Source organism: Salmo salar, unplaced genomic scaffold (genome assembly GCF_905237065.1).
Source record: "Salmo salar unplaced genomic scaffold, Ssal_v3.1, whole genome shotgun sequence".
Taxonomy (NCBI): domain Eukaryota; kingdom Metazoa; phylum Chordata; class Actinopteri; order Salmoniformes; family Salmonidae; genus Salmo; species Salmo salar.
In genome coordinates this window covers 134,843-159,722 of record NW_025550951.1, presented here as the reverse complement: position 1 = coordinate 159,722, position 24,880 = coordinate 134,843, and the positions used below count along the sequence as shown (strand labels likewise).

General features: G+C 45.7%; 1 protein-coding gene across 2 annotated transcripts in view; it reads right to left on the bottom strand.

Moving 5' to 3' along the window:
• Positions 1-857: 857 nt before the first annotated feature.
• LOC123741337 (charged multivesicular body protein 5-like) overlaps positions 858-24,880 on the bottom strand; it is a 64,327-nt gene continuing 40,304 nt past the window's right edge. The window contains exons 4-9 of one of the 2 annotated variants that reach the window (XM_045714196.1): positions 8,372-8,465; positions 6,235-6,306; positions 6,046-6,154; positions 3,496-3,610; position 3,299; positions 858-1,349 (exon numbers count right to left, since the gene is read on the bottom strand). In XM_045714196.1, the coding sequence (XP_045570152.1) occupies positions 1,299-1,349; position 3,299; positions 3,496-3,610; positions 6,046-6,154; positions 6,235-6,306; positions 8,372-8,465 (442 nt within the window). In that variant the 3' untranslated portion in view covers positions 858-1,298. Of the gene's footprint in view, positions 1,352-3,298; positions 3,300-3,495; positions 3,611-6,045; positions 6,155-6,234; positions 6,307-8,371; positions 8,466-24,880 lie in introns of both variants that reach the window. The other variant, XM_045714197.1, reaches the window with a different exon arrangement.

Sequence of the window (24,880 nt, the reverse complement as noted above, 5' to 3'; positions counted from 1 at the left end):
CCTTTTAAAATGATCAACTTGGATTAGCTAACACAACGTGCCATTGGAACACAGGAGTGATGGTTGCTGATAATAGGCCTCTGTACGCCTATGTAGATATTCCATTAAAAATCAGCCTTTTCCAGCTACAATAGTCATTTACAACATTAACAATGTCTACACTGTATTTCTGATCAATTTGATGTTATTTTAAATGGACCAAAAATGTGTTTTTCTTTCAAAAACAAGGACATTTCTAAGTGACCGTAAACTTTTGAACGGTAGTGTACGTTTAGAACTGTCACTTCAGTGTTAGTTTCCTTACATGTTGCATCATTACATTGTTAGTTGACCTTTCATCCCTCTGTCATGTTGGTTGTTCCTGAGGGATGCTAGCAATAGTGGATCATATTAAGCTCATGTATTACAAGTTGTGGCATAATTTGGGACCTGTAGCCTATTTGAATCAAGGGCGATTTTTTAAAAACATTTTAAAATGCATGGCCTGCAATCATTTATTTTTTATTTAAAGAAATTATTGGGGGGGGAGGGGAGGGGGGGGAATTGACCCGTTCTGAATGTTGAGGGGGGACATGTCCCCCATCCCCCGTGGTAATTTATCCTATGATGTGAATCATTATGGAAAGCAGACCACACATAGCAGTTTATACCTGGAGCCTGGTGCACAGTTCCAGACGACTGGACCGTTGTCATCCCAGTTCCACGACTAGTGATGATTATTAGGATAGTTTTATAGGACTACTGGTCAACCCCTAATGTACACTTTTCTCCCCTTCCAATACTTCATGGATTGGACAACTGAATATGACAACTTTCAGGATGAATCAAACCACTGTAGTTTTGATTCACCAATATATTTAGTGTGTAAAGGCTCTCCAAACCGGTTTTTACTTTCCTAACCCTAAATAATATACAAGATCAGAGCATTTTAAAATCTACTAATTGGTGCTGAAAAGGAAACAAATGTATGTATTTCCATGGCTTTCTGTCATTGACCCCTAATATTCTGAACCGTCTCTCCATATATTCCACTGAGTCTGTCGAGAACCTTCTAATTAAAGATACACCACATTTAAAGGGACGGCTTTAGGTAAATGTAAACCCTATCGGTAACAATATAAACTCATCTCCAAAGCAGCATCAATACCTTAGTAATACAGTGGTAGTAAGTTATGTAACCTGTTCTCAGGTCAGATCATTGTAATGTAGAAATGTTACTCTACATATAAAAGTGTAGCAGGAATCTGTAGTTTTATGTAGCAGGGATCTGTAGTTTTATGTAGCAGGGATCTGTAGTTTTATGTAGCAGGAATCTGTGGCAGACCAAACTCATCCACCAGAACACCATCCTGGAAAAACAAGAAAATACTTGTTAAAAAAACCCTAGAGTCAATAACAATAACATATCAGTCAGTTTAAGCTAGAGAGGTGTTTGTCAGACCAGGAGACATCCCATCTGAGGTGAAAGAGCTAGAGAGGTGTTTGTCAGACTGTGAGACATCCCGAAAATCGCTCCTCACAAAATCGTCTGTAGCGTACTGAACGGTTTCTATGGAAAGGTGGGACTCACACGAACATGTTGGTTGTTTTGCTCTAGGACACCCACAAGTCCCATAAGACTAGTATGAAGGTAGCTGGGTACCAGTTAAAAAAATGAATTGAAGTACAGCGCATTTGGAAAGTATTCAGACCCCTTCACTTTTTCCACATTTTGTTATGTTACATCCTTATTCTAAAATTGATTAAATAAAACATTTTCCTCAATCTACACACAACACCCCATAATGACAAAGCGAATGCAGGCTTTCAAAAACAGAAATACCTTATTTACATAAGTATTCAGACCCTTTGCTATGAGACTTGAAATTGAGCTCAGGTCCATCCTGTTTCCATTGATCATCCGTGAGATGTTTCTACAACTTGATTGGAATCCACCTGTGATAAATTCAATTGATTGGACATGTTTTGGAAAGACCCACACACCTGTCTATATAAGGTCCCACAGTTGACAGTGCATGTCGGAACAAAAACCAAGCATGAGGCCAAAGGAATTGTCTGTAGAGCGCCGAGACAGGATTGTGTCGAGGCACAGATCTGGGGAAGGGTACCAACAAACGTCTGCAGCATTGAAGGTCCCCAAGAACACAGTGGCCTCCATCATTCTTAAATGGAAGAAGTGTAGAACCACCAAGACTCTTCCTAGAGCTGGCCGCCCGGCCAAACCGAGCAATCGGGGGAGAAGGGCCTTGGTCAGGGAGGTGACCAAGAACCTGATGGCCACTCTGACAGAGCTCCAGAGTTCCTCTCAATCAGGCCTTTACGGTAGAGTGGCCAGACAGAAGCCACTCCTCAGTAAAAAGTTTGCCAAAAGGCACCTAAAGGACTCTCAGACCATGAGAAACAAGATTCTCTGGTCTGATGAAACCAAGATTGAACTCTTTAGCCTGAATGCCAAGCGTCTGGAGGAAACCTGGCACCATCCCTACGGTGAAGCATGGTGGTGGCAGCATCATGCTGTGGGGATGTTTTTCAGTGGCAGGGACTGGGAGTCAGGAACGAGGGAAAGATGAACGGAGCAAAGTACAGAGAGATCGTTGATGAAAATCTGCTCCAGAGTGCTCAGGACCTCAGACTGGGGCCAAGGGTCACCTTCCAACAGGACAATGACCTGCCAGAACAAGGACTTTAACCAGATCGAACATCTCTGGAGAGACCTGAGAATATCTGTGCAGCGACACTCCCCATCCAACCTGACAGAGCTTGAAAGGATCTGCAGAGAAGAATGGGAGAAACTCCCCAAATACAGGTGTGCCAAGCTTGTAGCGTCATACCCAAGAACACTTGAGGCTGTAATAGCTGCCAAAGGTGCTTCAGCAAAGAACTGAGAAAAGGGTGTTATTTTTAATACATTTGCTAAAATGTCTAAAAACCAATTTTGCTTTGTCATTACGAGATAATGTTGATTCCATTTTAAAACAAGGCTGTAACGTAACAAAATGTGGAAAAAGTCAAGGGGTCTGAATACTTTCCAAATGCACTGTATAAGTACACTACATGACCAAAAGTACGTGGACACCTGCTGATTGAAAATCTCATTCCAAAATGATGGGCATTAATATGGAGTTGGTCTTCTGGGAAGGCTTTCCACTAGATGTTGGAACATTGCTGCTATAACAGCTTCCACTCTTCTGGGAAGGCTTTCCACTAGATGTTGGAACATTGCTGCTATAACAGCCTCCTCTCTTCTGGGAAGGCTTTCCACTAGATGTTGGAACATTGCTGCTATAACAGCCTCCACTCTTCTGGGAAGGCTTTCCACTAGATGTTGGAACATTGCTGCGGGGACTTGCTTCCATTCAGCCACAAGAGCATTAGTGAGATCGAGCGCTGATGTTGGGCGATTGGGCCTGGCTCACAGTCTGTATTCCAATTCATTCCAAAGGTGTTCGATGGGTTGAGGTCAGGGCTCTGTGCAGGCTAGGGCTGTGTCTTAACTTGTTGGTTTTACTGTCGTTGGGTACGCCCTCTGGGATGGAGGGGGCAGAGGAAGCCTCATCCAGGTAGGAACTGTCATCATCCAGTAACAACTCATCCCCTAGGGCATCCAGCTCTGACAAAACACAACAACATCATCCCCTAGGGCATCCAGCTCTGACAACACACAACAACATCATCCCCTAGGGCATCCAGCTCTACCTGCTGTTAGACCCACACCCCTACCTGCTGTTAGACCCACACCCCTACCTGCTGTTAGACCCACACCCCTACCTGCTGTAAGACCCACACCCCTACCTGCTGTTAGACCCACACCCCTACCTGCTGTTAGACCCACACCCCTACCTGCTGTTAGACCCACACCTCTACCTGCTGTTAGACCCACACCTCTACCTGCTGTTAGACCCACACCCCTACCTGCTGTTAGACCCACACCCCTACCTGCTGTTAGACCCACACCCCTACATGCTGTTAGACCCACAACCCTACCTGCTGTTAGACCCACACCCCTACCTGCTGTTAGACCCACACCCCTACCCGCTGTTAGACCCACATCCCTACCCGCTGTTAGACCCACATCCCTACCCGCTGTTAGACCCACATCCCTACCCGCTGTTAGACCCACACCTCTACCCGCTGTTAGACCCACCCCCCTACCCGCTGTTAGACCCAAATCCCTACCTGCTGTTAGACCCACACCCCTACCTGCTGTTAGACCCACACCCCTACCTGCTGTTAGACCCACAACCCTACCTGCTGTTAGACCCACACCCCTACCTGCTGTTAGACCCACACCCCTACCCGCTGTTAGACCCACATCCCTACCCGCTGTTAGACCCACATCCCTACCCGCTGTTAGACCCACATCCCTACCCGCTGTTAGACCCACACCTCTACCCGCTGTTAGACCCACCCCCTACCCGCTGTTAGACCCAAATCCCTACCCGCTGTTAGACCCACATCCCTACCCGCTGTTAGACCCCCATCCCTACCTGCTGTTAGACCCACACCCCGACCTGCTGTTAGACCCACACCCCGACCTGCTGTTAGACCCACACCCCTACCTGCTGTTAGACCCACACCCCTACCAGCTGTTAGACCCACACCTCTACCAGCTGTTAGACCCACACCCCTACCCCTGTTAGACCCACACCCCTACCCGCTGTTAGACCCACACCCCTACCCGCTGTTAGACCCACATCCCTACCCACTGTTAGACCCACATCCCTACCCGCTGTTAGACCCACATCCCTACCCGCTGTTAGACCCACACCTCTACCCGCTGTTAGACCCACCCCCCTACCCGCTGTTAGACCCAAATCCCTACCCGCTGTTAGACCCACATCCCTACCCGCTGTTAGACCCCCATCCCTACCTGCTGTTAGACCCACACCCCGACCTGCTGTTAGACCCACACCCCGACCTGCTGTTAGACCCACACCCCTACCTGCTGTTAGACCCACACCCCTACCAGCTGTTAGACCCACACCTCTACCAGCTGTTAGACCCACACCCCTACCCCTGTTAGACCCACACCCCTACCCACTGTTAGACCCACACCCCTACCCGCTGTTAGACCCACATCCCTACCCACTGTTAGACCCACACCCCAACCCGCTGTTAGACCCACACCCCTACCCGCTGTTAGACCCACACCCCTACCCGCTGTTAGACCCACACCCCTACCTGCTGTTAGACCCACACCCCTACCCGCTGTTAGACCCACACCCCTACCCGCTGTTAGACCCACACCCCTACCCGCTGTTAGACCCACACCCCTACCCGCTGTTAGACCCACACCCCTACCCGCTGTTAGACCCACACCTCTACCTGCTGTTAGACCCACACCCCTACCTGCTGTTAGACCCACACCCCTACCTGCTGTTAGACCCACATCCCTACCTGCTGTTAGACCCACAACTCTACCTGCTGTTAGACACACACCCCTACCCGCTGTTAGACCCACACCCCTACCCGCTGTTAGACCCACACCCCTACCCGCTGTTAGACCCACACCTCTACCTGCTGTTAGACCCACACTCCTACCTGCTGTTAGACCCACACCCCTACCTGCTGTTAGACCCACATCCCTACCTGCTGTTAGACCCACAACTCTACCTGCTGTTAGACCCACACCCCTACCTGCTGTTAGACCCACACCCCTACCTGCTGTTAGACCCACACCCCTACCCGCTGTTAGACCCACACCTCTACCTGCTGTTAGACCCACACCCCTACCTGCTGTTAGACCCACACCCCTACCTGCTGTTAGACCCACACCCCTACCTGCTGTTAGACCCACACCCCTACCTGCTGTTAGACCCACACCCCTACCTGCTGTTAGACCCACACCCCTACCTGCTGTTAGACCCACACCCCTACCCGCTGTTAGACCCACACCCCTACCCGCTGTTAGACCCACACCTCTACCTGCTGTTAGACCCACACCCCTACCTGCTGTTAGACCCACACCCCTACCTGCTGTTAGACCCACACCCCTACCTGCTGTTAGACCCACACCCCTACCTGCTGTTAGACCCACATCCCTACCTGCGTCCAGGTCGTCCTCGTCTATCTCAGGAGTTCCATAGCTGCGACTCAGAGACTCCTGAACCTCCTTGGCATCCTCCATCATATCCTCCAGCTGATCCTGTAGGTCCTACACCACATCATACATGATGAAGAAGCTCCACAGCGTATACTGTGAGAGAACTGATATAAACACATGAAATGAGTTACTTCTATCTGATCGGTCTTCACGTCCTTGTAAGCCCTCTTCATCTCTTTAGCGCCAATCTTCATAGCCTCCACCTGGGAACCAACAATACAAAGGACAAGTAGTCAACGACTAATCCTTTATATCTAATCAAACCCATTCCCTCTGCTTTGCATGCATGTTTCAGTTCTCTTCCGTGGGACAGAAGAGAACTGAACAGAGACAGATCGTGTAATCCTTATTGTAGTCTGAGGCCCTGTCTATACATGACAGTTAAAGCAGTTTTTGTATTCTGATCATAGAGTTCTGATCATGGAATTACAAACGTGTCATGCATCTACACCTACATTTAAATGTGTCCACCGTGTCCACAGTGTGTCCGGATTCCCTTCTCCCGCGCTATATTCAAATGTATGCATTCTGCAAGCGATGGAACAGGCTAAATATGATAACACAACAACAACTTCATGGCAGTAGCCAACTACTGTAGCTAACTAGCCAGCTAACCTCTGTAGTTAGCCAGCAAGCTAGCAAGCACAGCTAAAAGGATTTGCAAATGGCTTAGCATAACTGTAGCCAACCAAATATTTTCTTAGCTAGCTGGTTAACATTTAAGAGGCGAGCAAACACGTTCCTCACATGCTCGGAATGTATTTCCTCCAACGTTATAATGAAAGGTGCCTCTCGGTCCAAAACACACGTTTTCCGGAGACTTGAAGGCAGAATACTGATGACATCACCCACTGTATGCACTTACGGTAACCTGATTGTGTCCAGAATTAAGATACATTTGCATGGTGTTGTTACAGTGTAGTTACAATGTAGTTACATGGTAGTAAGTGTAGTTACATGGTAGTAAGAGTGTAGTAACAGTGTAGTTATGTGTAGTGTCAGTGTCGTTACAGTGCAGGTATAGTGTAATTACAGTGTAGTGTAGTTAGTGTCATTACAGTGTAGTGTAGTTATAGTGTAGTGTCACTATGATGTAGTTACGGTGTAGTTACAGTGTAGTGTAGTTACAGTGCAGGTATAGTGTAATTACAGTGTAGTGTAGTTAATGTCATTACATTATAGTTAGTGTCTTGATAGTGTAGTTACGGTGTAGTGTAGTTATAGCGTAGTGTCACTATGATGTAGTTAGTGTAGTTACAGTGTAGACAGTGTTGTGCAGTTATTGTGCAGTTAGTGTAGTTACACTGTAGTTTGGTTAAGGTGTAGTTATAGTGTAGTCACAGTGTAGTGTACTTATGGTGTAGTCAGTGTAGTTTTGTTATAGTGTCATTATAGTGTAATTATAGTGTAGTGTAGTTACAGTGTAGTGTAGTTATGGTGTAGTTGTAGTGTAGTGTAGTTATGGTGTAGTTAGTGTAGTGTAGTTATGGTGTAGTTACAGTGTAGTGCAGTTATGGTGTAGTTAGTGTAGTTTGGTTAGTGTAGTCATAGTGAAGTTACAGTGTAGTATAGTTATGGTGTAGTTAGTGTGTAGTGTAGTTACGGTGTAGTGTAGTTAGAGTGTAGTTCCAGAGTAGTGTAGGTATGGTGTAGTTAGTGTAGTTAGTGTTGTTACAGTGTAGTGAAGTTATGGTGTAGTTATAGTGTAGTGTTGGTGTAGTTATTGTGTGGTGTAGTTACAGGGTAGTGGAGTTATTGTGTGGTTATAGTGTAGTGTAGTTATGCTGTAGTTATAGTGTAGTTACAGTGTTGTTACAGTGTAGTGAAGTTATGGTGTAGTTATAGTGTAGTGTTGGTGTAGTTATAGTGTGGTGTAGTTACAGGGTAGTGGAGTTATTGTGTGGTTATTGTGTAATGTAGTTACAGTGTAGTTTGGTTGTAGTGTAGTTACGGCATAATTACCAGTGTAGTTTGTGACAGGTCTTACTGTAGTTTTAGTGTCCTACTGTAGTTGTAGTGTCCTTTAGTGTCTGGATGGTGTAGTGGGGCTATACAGCAGATACAGTGTAGTTAGTGACAGGTCTTACTGTAGTTTTAGTGTCCTACTGTAGTTGTAGTGTCCTTTAGTGTCTGGATGGTGTAGTGGGGCTATACAGCAGATACAGTGTAGTTAGTGACAGGTCTTACTGTAGTTTTGGTATCCTTGAGGGACTGGATGGTGTAGTGGGGCTATACAGCAGATACAGTGTAGTTAGTGACAGGTCTTACTGTAGTTTTGGTATCCTTGAGGGACTGTATAGTGTAGTTGGCCTGTTCCATGTTGAAGGACTGCTGAGCCAGCTGGTCTCTCTGGCCCTCATACCTGGAATATAACATGGTCGTTATTCATACCTGGAATATAACATGGTCATTATTCATACCTGGAATACAACATGGTCATTATTCATACCTGGAATACAACATGGTCATTATTCATACCTGGAATACAACATGGTCATTATTCATACCTGGAATACAACATGGTCGTTATTCATACCTGGAATACAACATGGCCGTTATTCATACCTGGAATACAACATGGTCATTATTCATACCTGGAATACAACATGGTCGTTATTCATACCTGGATTATAACATGGTCATTATTCATACCTGGATTATAACATGGTCATTATTCATACCTGGATTATAACATGGTCATTATTCATACCTGGAATATAACATGGTCATTATTCATACCTGGAATACAACATGGTCATTATTCATACCTGGAATATAACATGGTCATTATTCATACCTGGAATATAACATGGTCGTTATTCATACCTGGAATATAACATATAATTATTCATACCTGGAATACAACATATCATTCATCATACCTGGAATATAACATGGTCGTTATTCATACCTGGAATATACCATGGTCGTTATTCATACCTGGAATATACCATGGTCATTATTCATACCTGCAACATAATATACACTGAGTGTACAAAACACTAGGAACCCCCTTTTGTCCTCAGCCTCCATTCATCAGAACATGGACTCTACAAGGTGTGGAAAACATTCCACAGGGATGCTGGTCCATGTTGACTCCAATGCTTTCCCACAGTTGTGTCAAGTTGGTTGGATGTCTTTTGGATGGTGGACCATTCTTGATACACACAAGAAAATGTTGAGTGTGAAAAACCCAGCAGCTTTGCAGTTCTTGACACAAACCGGTGCGCCTGGCACCTACAACCATAACCCGTTCAAAAGCACTTAAATATTTTGTCTTGCCCATTCACCCTCTGAATGGCACACATACACAATCCATGTTTCAATTGTCTCAAGGCTTAAAAACCCTTCTTTAACCCGTCTCCTCCCCTTCATCTGCACCAGGGTTCGTCAACTAGGTTTGGCCTCGGGCCAAAGTTTGTCTGAGCTAATAGTCGGCGGGCCAGAACAATATTAGCACAATTAATTGGCCTACACTACAAATGGAACAACATGTTTAACACATCTGATTAGTACATAATGCATTTAGTGACAATAACAATCATTTTGATCTGATTACACTCATAAAATAACCAATGTCTCTATTCAATTATATTGTATATTTCTCTGTGCGTTGATTGGTGGGGAAAAACAGTTCTACGTAGTCTACTGTTTTGTGCTGATTGGTGGGGGGAAACAGTTCTACGTAGCCTACTGTAGTTTCTATTTCTCTGTGCGCTGATTGGTGGGGGAAACAGTTCTACGTAGTCTACTGTGTGCTGATTGGTGGGGAAAACAGTTCTACGTAGCCTACAGTAGTTTCTATTTCTCTGTGCGCTGATTGGTGGGGAAAACAGTTCTACGTAGCCTACTGTGTGCTGATTGGTGGGGAAACAGTTCTACGTAGACTACTGTAGTTTCTATTTCTCTGTGTGCTGATTGGTGGGGGAAACAGTTCTACGTAGTCTACTGTGTGCTGATTGGTGGGGAAACAGTTCTACGTAGCCTACTGTAGTTTCTATTTCTCTGTGCGCTAATTGGTGGGGGAAACAGTTCTACGTAGTCTACTGTAGTTTCTATTTCTCTGTGTGCTGATTGGTGGGGAAACAGTTCTACGTAGCCTACTGTACGCTGATTGGTGGGGAAAACAGTTCTACGTAGCCTACTGTAGGTTATACTACTCTTTTTAACGTCAACATTTCTTCAGAACAATTAACTTGATAGCAACAGATAATATCGCTCTCAAAAAGTATCAAAAGAAAGGTGGACAATGAAAATGGATGTTTCAGGGAAGAATGTACCGAGAGATGCGTTCATCTGACCATATTTTCCCATTGACAAACCAGTGTGTCTTATTTGAAAATAAAATGTAGCATTTTTTTTTTTTAAAGGGGTAGATCAACTTTAATATTGTTGATAGATTGTAGCTTCCATTAATGTAATTGTCTGCATCACTTCCAATCCCCCATATATATTTTTTGCAGATATACACTGCTCAAAAAAATTAAGGGAACACTTAAACAACACAATGTAACTCCAAGTCAATCACACTTCTGTGAAATCAAACTGTCCACTTAGGAAGCAACACTGATTGACAATACATTTCACATGCTGTTGTGAAAATGGAATAGACAACAGGTGGAAATTATAGGCAATTAGCAAGACACCCCCAATAAAGGAGTGGTTCTGCAGGTGGTAACCACAGACCACTTCTCAGTTCCTATACTTCCTGGCTGATGTTTTGGTCACTTTTGAATGCTGGCGGTGCTTTCACTCTAGTGGTAGCATGAGACAGAGTCTACAACCCACACAAGTGGCTCAGGTAGTGCAGCTCATCCAGGATGGCACATCAATGCGAGCTGTGGCAAGAAGGTTTGCTGTGTCTGTCAGCGTAGTGTCCAGAGCATGGAGGCGCTACCAGGAGACAGGCCAGTACATCAGGAGACGTGGAGGAGGCCGTAGGAGGGCAACAACCCAGCAGGAGGACCGCTACCTCTGCCTTTGTGCAAGGAGGAGCAGGAGGAGTACTGCCAGAGCCCTGCAAAATGACCTCCAGCAGGCCACAAATGTGCATGTGTCTGCTCAAATGGTCAGAAACAGCCTCCATGAGGGTGGTAGGAGGGCCCGACGTCCACAGGTGGGGTTGTGCTTACAGCCCAACACCGTGCAGGACGTTTGGCATTTGCCAGAGAACACCAAGATTGGCAAATTCGCCACTGGCGCCCTGTGCTCTTCACAGATGAAAGCAGGTTCACACCGAGCACATGTGACAGACGTGACAGAGTCTGGAGACGCCGTGGAGAACGTTCTGCTGCCTGCAACATCCTCCAGCATGACCGGTTTGGCGGTGGGTCAGTCATGGTGTGGGGTGGCATTTCTTTGGGGGGGCCGCACAGCCCTCCATGTGCTCGCCAGAGGTAGCCTGACTGCCATTAGGTACCGAGATGAGATCCTCAGACCCCTTGTGAGACCATATGCTGGTGCGGTTGGCCCTGGGTTCCTCCTAATGCAAGACAATGCTAGACCTCATGTGGCTGGAGTGTGTCAGCAGTTCCTTCAAGAGGAAGGCATTGATGCTATGGACTGGCCCGCCCGTTCCCCAGACCTGAATCCAATTGAGAACATCTGGGACATCATGTCTCGCTCCATCCACCAACGCCACGTTGCACCACAGACTGTCCAGGAGTTGGCGGATGCTTTAGTCCAGGTCTGGGAGGAGATCCCTCAGGAGACCATCCGCCACCTCATCAGGAGCATGCCCAGGCGTTGCAGGGAGGTCATACAGGCACGTGGAGGCCTGTATGTTTTAAGGACATTACATCAAAGTTGGATCAGCCTGTAGTGTGGTTTTCCACTTTAATTTTGAGTGTGACTCCAAATCCAGACCTCCATGGGTTGATAAATTGGATTTCCATTGATTATTTGTGTGTGATTTTGTTGTCAGCACATTCAACTATGAAAAGAAAAACTATTTAATAAGATTATTTCTTTTATTCAGATCTAGGATGTGTTGTTTAAGCGTTCCCTTAATTTTTTTGAGCAGTGTATATATATATATATCTGCAAAAATGTAAATACATACATATACACGTACATATTATTATTTTTTTTAAATTAGTATATAGACTTTTTTCTATAGTGTTATTGACTGTACGCTTGTTTATTCCATGTGTAACTCTGTGTTGTTGTCTGTGTCGCACTGCTTTGCATTATCTTGGCCAGGTCGCAGTTGTAAATGAGAACTTGTTCTCAACTGGCTGACCTGGTTAAATAAAGGACTTGTTCTCAACTGGCCTACCTGGTTAAATAAAGGACTTGTTCTCAACTGGCCGACCTGGTTTACAATAGTTTTATTTTAACTCTTGTCCTTCCTCTACCCTCAACCTCTCCATCTATTACTGATGTCCTTCCTCAACCTCTCCATCTATTACTGATGTCCTTCCTCTACCCTCAACCATCTATTACTGATGTCCTTCCTCTACCCTCAACCTCTCCATCTATTACTGATGTCCTTCCTCAATCTCTCCATCTATTACTGATGTCCTTCCTCTACCCTCAACCATCTATTACTGATGTCCTTCCTCTACCCTCAACCTCTCCCATCTATTACTGATGTCCTTCCTCTACACTCAACCTCTCCCATCTATTACTGATGTCCTTCCTCTAACATCTATTACTGATGTCCTTCCTCTACCTCTCCCATCTATTACTGATGTCCTTCCTCTACCCTCAACCTCTCCCATCTATTACTGATGCCCTTCCTCTACCCTCTACCTCTCCCATCTATTACTGATGTCCTTCCTCAACCCTCAACCATATATTACTGATGTCCTTCCTCAACCCTCAACCTCTCCCATCTATTACTGATGTCCTTCCTCAACCCTCAACCTCTCCCATCTATTACTGATGTCCTTCCTCTACCCTCAACCTCTCCCATATATTACTGATGTCCTTCCTCAACCTCTCCCATCTATTACTGATGTCCTTCCTCAACCCTCAAATCTATTACTGATGTCCTTCCTCTACCCACAACCTCTCCCATCTATTACTGATGTCCTTCCTCTACCCTCAACCATCTATTACTGATGTCCTTCCTCAACCTCTCCCATCTATTACTGTTGTCCTTCCTCTACCCTCAACCTCTCCATCTATTACTGATGTCCTTCCTCTACCCTCAACCATCTATTGCTGATGTCCTTCCTCTACCCTCAACATCTCCCATCTATTACTGATGTCCTTCCTCTACCTTCAACCTCTCCCATCTATTACTGATGTCCTTCCTCTACCCTCAACCTCTCCCATCTATTACTGATGTCCTTCCTCTACCCTCAACCTCTCCCATCTATTACTGATGTCCTTCCTCAACCCTCTCCCATCTATTACTGTTGTCCTTCCTCTACCCTCAACCTCTCCATCTATTACTGATGTCCTTCCTCTACCCTCAACCATCTATTGCTGATGTCCTTCCTCTACCCTCAACATCTCCCATCTATTACTGATGTCCTTCCTCTACCTTCAACCTCTCCCATCTATTACTGATGTCCTTCCTCTACCCTCAACCTCTCCCATCTATTACTGATGTTCATCCTCAATCCTCAACCTCTCCCATCTATTACTGATGTCCTTCCTCAATCCTCAACCTCTCCCATCTATTACTGATGTCCTTCCTCTACCCTCAACCTCTCCCATCTATTACTGATGTCCTTCCTCTACCTCAACTCAATCTATTACTGATGTCCTTCCTCAACCCTCAACCATCTATTACTGATGTCCTTCCTCTACCCTCAACCTCTCCCATCTATTACTGATGTCCTTCCTCTACCTCTCCCATCTATTACTGATGTCCTTCCTCTACCCTCAACCTCTCCCATCTATTACTGATGTCCTTCCTCTACCCTCAACCTCTCCCATCTATTACTGATGTCCTTCCTCAACCCTCAACCTCTCCCATCTATTACTGATGTCCTTCCTCTACCCTCAACCTCTCCCATCTATTACTGATGTCCTTCCTCAACCTCTCCCATCTATTACTGATGTCCTTCCTCAACCCTCAACCTCTCAAATCTATTACTGATGTCCTTCCTCTACCCTCTCCCATCTATTACTGATGTCCTTCCTCTACCTTCAAACTCTCCATCTATTACTGATGTCCTTCCTCTACCTTCAACCTCTCCCATCTATTACTGATGTCCTTCCTCTACCCTCTCCAATCTATTACTGATGTCCTTCCTCTACCCTCAACCTCTCCCATCTATTACTGATGTCCTTCCTCTACCCTCAACCATCTATTACTGATGTCCTTCCTCTACCCTCAACCTCTCCCATCTATTACTGATGTCCTTCCTCTACCCTCAACCTCTCCCATCTATTACTGATGTCCTCCTCTACACTCTCCCATCTATTACTGATGTCCTTCCTTTAACCTCAACCATCTATTACTGATGTCCTTCCTCTACCCTCAACCTCTCCCATCTATTACTGATGTCCTTCCTCTACCCTCAACCTCTCCCATCTATTACTGATGTCCTTCCTCTACCCTCAACCTCTCCCATCTATTACTGATGTCCTTCCTCTACCCTCAACCATCTATTACTGATGTCCTTCCTCTACCCTCAACCATCTATTACTTATGTCATTCCTCAACCCTCAACCTCTCCCATCTATTACTGATGTCCTTCCTCTACCCTCAACCTCTCCCATCTATTACTGATGTCCTTCCTCTACCCTCAACATCTCCCATCTATTACTGATGTCCTTCCTCTACCTTCAACCTCTCCCATCTATTACTGATGTCCTTCCTCTACCCTCTCCCATCTATTACTGATTTCCTTCTTCTACCCTCTCCCATCTATTACTGATGTCCTTCCTCTACCCTCAACCTCTCCCATCTATTACTGACGTCCTTCCTCTACCCTCAACAATCTATTACTATTACTGATGTCCTCCTCTACCCTCTCCCTTCTATTACTGATGTCCTTCCTATACCCTCAACCATCTATTACTGATGTCCTTCCTCTACCCTCAACCATCTATTACTGATGTTCTTCCTCTACCCTCAACCTCTCCATCTATTACTGATGTTCTTCCTCTACCTCTCCCATCTATTACTGATGTCCTTCCTCTACCCTCAACCTCTCCATCTATTACTGATGTCCTTCCTCTACCCTCAACCTCTCCATCTATTACTGATGTCCTTCCTCTACCTTCAACCTCTCCCATCTATTACTGATGTCCTTCCTCTACCTTCAACCTCTCCCATCTATTACTGATGTCCTTCCTCTACCCTCTCCCATCTATTACTGATTTCCTTCCTCTACCCTCTCCCATCTGTTACTGATGTCCTTCCTCTACCCTCAACCTCTCCCATCTATTACTGATATCCTTCCTCTAGCCTCAACCATCTATTACTGATGTCCTTCCTCTACCCTCAACCTCTCCCATCTATTACTGATGTCCTTCCTCTAACCTCTCCATCTATTACTGATGTCCTTCCTCTACCCTCAACCATCTATTACTGATGTCCTTCCTCTAACCTCAACCTCTCCCATCTGTTACTGATGTCCTTCCTCTACACTCAACCTCTCCCATCTATTACTGATGTCCTTCCTCTACCATCTATTACTGATGTCCTTCCTCTACCTCTCCCATCTATTACTGATGTCCTTCCTCTACCCTCAACCTCTCCCATCTATTACTGATGCCCTTCCTCTACCCTCTACCTCTCCCCATCTATTACTGATGTCCTTCATCAACCCTCAACAATATATTACTGATGTCCTTCCTCTACCCTCAACCTCTCCCATCTATTACTGATGTCCTTCCTCTACCCTCAACCTCTCCCATCTATTACTGATGTCCTTCCTCAACCTCTCCCATCTATTACTGATGTCCTTCCTCAACCCTCAAATCTATTACTGATGTCCTTCCTCTACCCTCAACCTCTCCCATCTATTACTGATGTCCTTCCTCTACCCTCAACCATCTATTACTGATGTCCTTCCTCAATCTCTCCCATCTATTACTGTTGTCCTTCCTCTACCCTCAACCTCTCCATCTATTACTGATGTCCTTCCTCTACCCTCAACCTCTCCCATCTATTACTGATGTCCTTCCTCTACCCTCAACCTCTCCCATCTATTACTGATGTCCTTCCTCTACCCTCAACCTCTCCCATCTATTACTGATGTCCTTCCTCAACCCTCAACCTCTCCCATCTATTACTGATGTCCTTCCTCTACCCTCAACCTCTCCCATCTATTACTGATGTCCTTCCTCTACCCTCAACCATCTATTGCTGATGTCCTTCCTCTACCCTCAACATCTCCCATCTATTACTGATGTCCTTCCTCTACCTTCAACCTCTCCCATCTATTACTGATGTCCTTCCTCTACCCTCAACCTCTCCCATCTATTACTGATGTTCTTCCTCAATCCTCAACCTCTCCCATCTATTACTGATGTCCTTCCTCAATCCTCAACCTCTCCCATCTATTACTGATGTCCTTCCTCTACCTCAACCTCTCCCATCGATTACTGATGTCCTTCCTCTACCCTCAACCTCTCCCATCTATTACTGATGTCCTTCCTCAACCCTCAACCATCTATTACTGATGTCCTTCCTCCACCCTCAACCTCTCCCATCTATTACTGATGTCCTTCCTCTACCTCTCCCATCTATTACTGATGTCCTTCCTCTACCCTCAACCTCTCCCATCTATTACTGATGTCCTTCCTCTAACCTCAACCTCTCCCATCTATTACTGATGTCCTTCCTCAACCCTCAACCTCTCCCATCTATTACTGATGTTCTTCCTCTACCCTCAACCTCTCCCATCTATTACTGATGTCCTTCCTCAACCTCTCCCATCTATTACTGATGTCCTTCCTCAACCCTCAACCTCTCCATCTATTACTGATGTCCTTCCTCTACCCTCTCCCATCTATTACTGATGTCCTTCCTCTACCTTCAAACTCTCACATCTATTACTGATGTCCTTCCTCTACCTTCAACCTCTCCCATCTATTACTGATGTCCTTCCTCTACCCTCTCCAATCTATTACTGATGTCCTTCCTCTAGCCTCAACCTCTCCCATCTATTACTGATGTCCTTCCTCTAGCCTCAACCATCTATTACTGATGTCCTTCCACTACCCTCAACCTCTCCCATCTATTACTGATGTCCTTCCTCTACCCTCAACCTCTCCCATCTATTACTGATGTCCTCCTCTACACTCTCCCATCTATTACTGATGTCCTTCCTTTAACCTCAACCATCTATTACTGATGTCCTTCCTCTACCCTCAACCTCTCCCATCTATTACTGATGTCCTTCCTCTACCCTCAACCTCTCCCATCTATTAGTGATGTCCTTCCTCTACCCTCAACCTCTCCCATCTGTTACTGATGTCTTTCCTCTACCCTCAACCATGTATTACTGATGTCCTTCCTCTACCCTCAACCTCTCCCATCTATTACTTATGTCCTTCCTCAACCCTCAACCTCTCCCATCTATTACTGATGTCCTTCCTCTACCCTCAACCTCTCCCATCTATTACTGATGTCCTTCCTCTACCCTCAACATCTCCCATCTATTACTGATGTCCTTCCTCTACCCTCAACCTCTCCCATCTATTACTGATGTCCTTCCTCTACCCTCTCCCATCTATTACTGATGTCCTTCCTCTACCCTCTCCCATCTATTACTGATGTCCTTCCTCTACCCTCAACCTCTCCCATCTATTACTGATGTCCTTCCTCTACCCTCAACTCCCCATCTATTACTGATGTCCTTCCTCTACCCTCAACCTCTCCCATCTATTACTGATGTCCTTCCTCTACCCTCCTCTCCATCTATTACTGATGTCCTTCCTCTACCCTCTCCCATCTATTACTGATGTCCTTCCTCTACCCTCAACCTCTCCCATCTATTACTGATGTCCTTCCTCTACCCTCAACCATCTATTCTTTACTGATGTCCTTCCTCTACCCTCATCCCATCTATTACTGATGTCCTTCCTCTACCCTCAACCATCTATTACTGATGTCCTTCCTCTACCCTCAACCTCTCCATCTATTACTGATGTCCTTCCTCTACCCTCAACCTCCCATCTATTACTGATGTCCTTCCTCTACCTCTCCCATCTATTACTGATGTCCTTCCTCTACCCTCAACCTCTCCCATCTATTACTGATGTCCTTCCTCTACCCTCAACCTCTCCATCTATTACTGATGTCCTTCCTCTACCCTCAACCTCTCCCATCTATTACTGATGTCCTTCCTCTACCTCAACCTCTCCATCTATTACTGATGTCCTTCCTCTACCCTCCCTCCCATCTATTACTGATGTCCTTCCTCTACCCTCAACCTCTCCCATCTATTACTGATGTCCTTCCTCTACCTCAACCCCCCATCTATTACTGATGTCCTTCCTCTATGCCTCAACCATCTATTACTGATGTCCTTCCTCTACCCTCAACCTCTCCATCTATTACTGATGTCCTTCCTCAACCTCTCCCATCTATTACTGATGTTCTTCCTCTACCCTCAACCATCTATTACTGATGTCCTTCCTCTACCCTCAACCTCTCCCATCTATTACTGATGTCCTTCCTCTACCCTCAACCTCTCCCATCTATTACTGATGTCCTTCCTCTGCCATCTGTTACTGATGTCCTTCCTCAACCTCTCCCATCTATTACTGATGTCCTTCCTCTACCCTCAACCTCTCCCATCTATTACTGATGTCCTTCCTCTACCCTCAACCTCTCCCATCTATTACTGATGTCCTTCCTCAACCCTCAACCATCTATTACTGATGTCCTTCCTCCACCCTCAACCTCTCCCATCTATTACTGATGTCCTTCCTCTACCCTCAACCTCTCCCATCTATTACTGATGTCCTTCCTCAACCTCTCCCATCTATTACTGATGTCCTTCCTCAACCCTCAACCTCTCCCATCTATTACTGATGTCCTTCCTCTACCCTCAACCTCTCCCATCTATTACTGATGTCCTTCCTCTACCCTCAACCTCATCTATTACTGATGTCCTTCCTCAACCTCTCCCATCTATTACTGTTGTCCTTCCTCTACCCTCAACCTCTCCCATCTATTACTGATGTCCTTCCTCTACCCTCAACCATCTATTGCTGATGTCCTTCCTCTACCCTCAACATCTCCCATCTATTACTGATGTCCTTCCTCTACCTTCAACCTCTCCCATCTATTACTGATGTCCTTCCTCTACCCTCAACCTCTCCCATCTATTACTGATGTCCTTCCTCTACCCTCAACCTCTCCCATCTATTACTGATGTCCTTCCTCAACCTCTCCCATCTATTACTGTTGTCCTTCCTCTACCCTCAACCTCTCCATCTATTACTGATGTCCTTCCTCTACCCTCAACCATCTATTGCTGATGTCCTTCCTCTACCCTCAACATCTCCCATCTATTACTGATGTCCTTCCTCTACCCTCAACCTCTCCCATCTATTACTGATGTCCTTCCTCTACCCTCAACCTCTCCCATCTATTACTGATGTTCTTCCTCAATCCTCAACCTCTCCCATCTATTACTGATGTCCTTCCTCAATCCTCAACCTCTCCCATCTATTACTGATGTCCTTCCTCTACCCTCAACCTCTCCCATCTATTACTGATGTCCTTCCTCTACCCTCAACCTCTCCCATCTATTACTGATGTCCTTCCTCAACCCTCAACCATCTATTACTGATGTCCTTCCTCCACCCTCAACCTCTCCCATCTATTACTGATGTCCTTCCTCTACCCTCTCCCATCTATTACTGATGTCCTTCCTCTACCCTCAACCTCTCCCATCTATTACTGATGTCCTTCCTCTACCCTCAACCTCTCCCATCTATTACTGATGTCCTTCCTCAACCCTCAACCTCTCCCATCTATTACTGATGTTCTTCCTCTACCCTCAACCTCTCCCATCTATTACTGATGTCCTCCTCCCAACCTCTCCCATCTATTACTGATGTCCTTCCTCAACCCTCAACCTCTCCCATCTATTACTGATGTCCTTCCTCTACCCTCTCCCATCTATTACTGATGTCCTTCCTCTACCTTCAAACTCTCACATCTATTACTGATGTCCTTCCTCTACCTTCAACCTCTCCCATCTATTACTGATGTCCTTCCTCTACCCTCTCCAATCTATTACTGATGTCCTTCCTCTAGCCTCAACCTCTCCCATCTATTACTGATGTCCTTCCTCTAGCCTCAACCATCTATTACTGATGTCCTTCCTCTACCCTCAACCTCTCCCATCTATTACTGATGTCCTTCCTCTACCCTCAACCTCTCCCATCTATTACTGATGTCCTCCTCTACACTCTCCCATCTATTACTGATGTCCTTCCTTTAACCTCAACCATCTATTACTGATGTCCTTCCTCTACCCTCAACCTCTCCCATCTATTACTGATGTCCTTCCTCTACCCTCAACCTCTCCCATCTATTAGTGATGTCCTTCCTCTACCCTCAACCTCTCCCATCTGTTACTGATGTCCTTCCTCTACCCTCAACCATGTATTACTGATGTCCTTCCTCTACCCTCAACCATCTATTACTTATGTCATTCCTCAACCCTCAACCTCTCCCATCTATTACTGATGTCCTTCCTCTACCCTCAACCTCTCCCATCTATTACTGATGTCCTTCCTCTACCCTCAACATCTCCCATCTATTACTGATGTCCTTCCTCTACCTTCAACCTCTCCCATCTATTACTGATGTCCTCCTCTACCCTCTCCCATCTATTACTGATTTCCTTCTTCTACCCTCTCCCATCTATTACTGATGTCCTTCCTCTACCCTCAACCTCTCCCATCTATTACTGACGTCCTTCCTCTACCCTCAACCATCTATTACTATTACTGATGTCCTCCTCTACCCTCTCCCATCTATTACTGATGTCCTTCCTATACCCTCAACCATCTATTACTGATGTCCTTCCTCTACCCTCAACCTCTCCATCTATTACTGATGTCCTTCCTCTACCCTCAACCTCTCCATCTATTACTGATGTTCTTCCTCTACCTCTCCCATCTATTACTGATGTCCTTCCTCTACCCTCAACCTCTCCATCTATTACTGATGTCCTTCCTCTACCCTCAACCTCTCCATCTATTACTGATGTCCTTCCTCTACCTTCAACCTCTCCCATCTATTACTGATGTCCTTCCTCTACCCTCTCCCATCTATTACTGATTTCCTTCCTCTACCCTCTCCCATCTGTTACTGATGTCCTTCCTCTACCCTCAACCTCTCCCATCTATTACTGATATCCTTCCTCTAGCCTCAACCATCTATTACTGATGTCCTTCCTCTACCTTCAACCTCTCCCATCAATTACTGATGTCCTTCCTCTACCCTCAACCTCTCCCATCTATTACTGATGTCCTTCCTCTACCCTCAACCTCTCCCATCTATTACTGATGTCCTTCCTCTACTCTCAACCCATCTATTACTGATGTCCTTCCTCTACCCTCAACCTCTCCCATCTATTACTGATGTCCTTCCTCTACACTCAACCTCTCCCATCTATTACTGATGTCCTTCCTCTACCCACCATCTATTACTGATGTCCTTCCTCTAGCCTCAACCATCTATTACTGATGTCCTTCCTCTACACTCAACCTCTCCCATCTATTACTGATGTCCTTCCTCTACCCTCAACCTCTCCATCTATTACTGATGTCCTTCCTCTACCCTCAACCTCTATCTATTACTGATGTCCTTCCTCTACCCTCAACCTCTCCCATCTATTACTGATGTCCTTCCTCCTCAACCTCTCCATCTATTACTGATGTCCTTCCTCTACCCTCAACCATCTATTACTGATGTCCTTCCTCTACCCTCAACCTCTCCCATCTATTACTGATGTCCTTCCTCTACCCTCAACCTCTCCCATCTATTACTGATGTCCTTCCTCTACCCTCTACCTCTCCCATCTATTACTGATGTCCTTCCTCTACCCTCAACCTCTCCCATCTATTACTGATGTCCTTCCTCTACCCTCAACCTCTCCCATCTATTACTGATGTCCTTCCTCTACCTCTCCCATCTATTACTGATGTCCTTCCTCTACCCTCAACCTCTCCCATCTATTACTGATGTCCTTCCTCTACCCTCAACCTCTCCCATCTATTACTGATGTCCTTCCTCAACCCTCAACCTCTCCCATCTATTACTGATGTTCTTCCTCTACCCTCAACCTCTCCCATCTATTACTGATGTCCTTCCTCAACCCTCAACCTCTCCCATCTATTACTGATGTCCTTCCTCTACCCTCCCTCCATCTATTACTGATGTCCTTCCTCTACCTTCAACCTCTCACATCTATTACTGATGTCCTTCCTCTACCTTCAACCTCTCCCATCTATTACTGATGTCCTTCCTCTACCCTCTCCAATCTATTACTGATGTCCTTCCTCTAGCCTCAACCTCTCCCATCTATTACTGATGTCCTTCCTCTAGCCTCAACCATCTATTACTGATGTCCTTCCTCTACCCTCAACCTCTCCCATCTATTACTGATGTCCTTCCTCTACCCTGAACCTCTCCCATCTATTACTGATGTCCTTCCTCTACAACCTCTCCCATATATTACTGATGTCCTTCCTTTAACCTCAACCATCTATTACTGATGTCCTTCCTCTACCCTTACCTCTCCCATCTATTACTGATGTCCTTCCTCTACCCTCAACCTCTCCCATCTATTAGTGATGTCCTTCCTCTACCCTCAACCTCTCCCATCTGTTACTGATGTCCTTCCTCTACCCTCAACCATCTATTACTGATGTCCTTCCTCTACCCTCAACCATCTATTACTTATGTCATTCCTCAACCCTCAACCTCTCCCATCTATTACTGATGTCCTTCCTCTACCCTCAACCTCTCCCATCTATTACTGATGTCCTTCCTCTACCCTCAACATCTCCCATCCATTACTGATGTCCTTCCTCTACCTTCAACCTCTCCCATCTATTACTGATGTCCTCCTCTACCCTCTCCCATCTATTACTGATTTCCTTCTTCTACCCTCTCCCATCTATTACTGATGTCCTTCCTCTACCCTCAACCTCTCCCATCTATTACTGACGTCCTTCCTCTACCCTCAACCATCTATTACTATTACTGATGTCCTCCTCTACCCTCTCCCATCTATTACTGATGTCCTTCCTATACCCTCAACCATCTATTACTGATGTCCTTCCTCTACCCTCAACCTCTCCATCTATTACTGATGTCCTTCCTCTACCCTCAACCTCTCCATCTATTACTGATGTTCTTCCTCTACCTCTCCCATCTATTACTGATGTCCTTCCTCTACCCTCAACCTCTCCATCTATTACTGATGTCCTTCCTCTACCCTCAACCTCTCCCATCTATTACTGATGTCCTTCCTCTACCTACAACCTCTCCCATCTATTACTGATGTCCTTCCTCTACCCTCTCCCATCTATTACTGATTTCCTTCCTCTACCCTCTCCCATCTGTTACTGATGTCCTTCCTCTACCCTCAACCTCTCCCATCTATTACTGATGTCCTTCCTCTTGCCTCAACCATCTATTACTGATGTCCTTCCTCTACCTTCAACCTCTCCCATCTATTACTGATGTCCTTCCTCTACCCTCAACCTCTCCCATCTATTACTGATGTCCTTCCTCCAACCTCTCCCATCTATTACTGATGTCCTTCCTCTACCCTCAACCATCTATTACTGATGTCCTTCCTCTACCCTCAACCTCTCCCATCTATTACTGATGTCCTTCCTCTACACTCAACCTCTCCCATCTATTACTGATGTCCTTCCTCTACCATCTATTACTGATGTCCTTCCTCTACCCTCAACCATCTATTACTGATGTCCTTCCTCTACCCTCAACCTCTCCATCTATTACTGATGTCCTTCCTCAACCTCTCCATCTATTACTGATGTCCTTCCTCTACCCTCAACCATCTATTACTGATGTCCTTCCTCTACCCTCAACCTCTCCCATCTATTACTGATGTCCTTCCTCTACCCTCAACCTCTCCCATCTATTACTGATGCCCTTCCTCTACCCTCTACCTCTCCCATCTATTACTGATGTCCTTCCTCAACCCTCAACCATCTATTACTGATGTCCTTCCTCAACCCTCAACCTCTCCCATCTATTACTGATGTCCTTCCTCAACCCTCAACCTCTCCCATCTATTACTGATGTCCTTCCTCTACCCTCAACCTCTCCCATCTATTACTGATGTCCTTCCTCAACCTCTCCCATCTATTACTGATGTCCTTCCTCAACCCTCAACCATCTATTACTGATGTCCTTCCTCTACCCTCAACCTCTCCCATCTATTACTGATGTCCTTCCTCTACCCTCAACCTCTCCCATCTATTACTGATGTCCTTCCTCCACCCTCAACCTCTCCCATCTATTACTGATGTCCTTCCTCTACCTCTCCCATCTATTACTGATGTCCTTCCTCTACCCTCAACCTCTCCCATCTATTACTGATGTCCTTCCTCTAACCTCAACCTCTCCCATCTATTACTGATGTCCTTCCTCAACCCGCAACCTCTCCCATCTATTACTGATGTTCTTCCTCTACCCTCAACCTCTCCCATCTATTACTGATGTCCTTCCTCAACCCTCAACCTCTCAAATCTATTACTGATGTCCTTCCTCTACCCTCTCCCTTCTATTACTGATGTCCTTCCTCTACCTTCAAACTCTCACATCTATTACTGATGTCCTTCCTCTACCTTCAACCTCTCCCA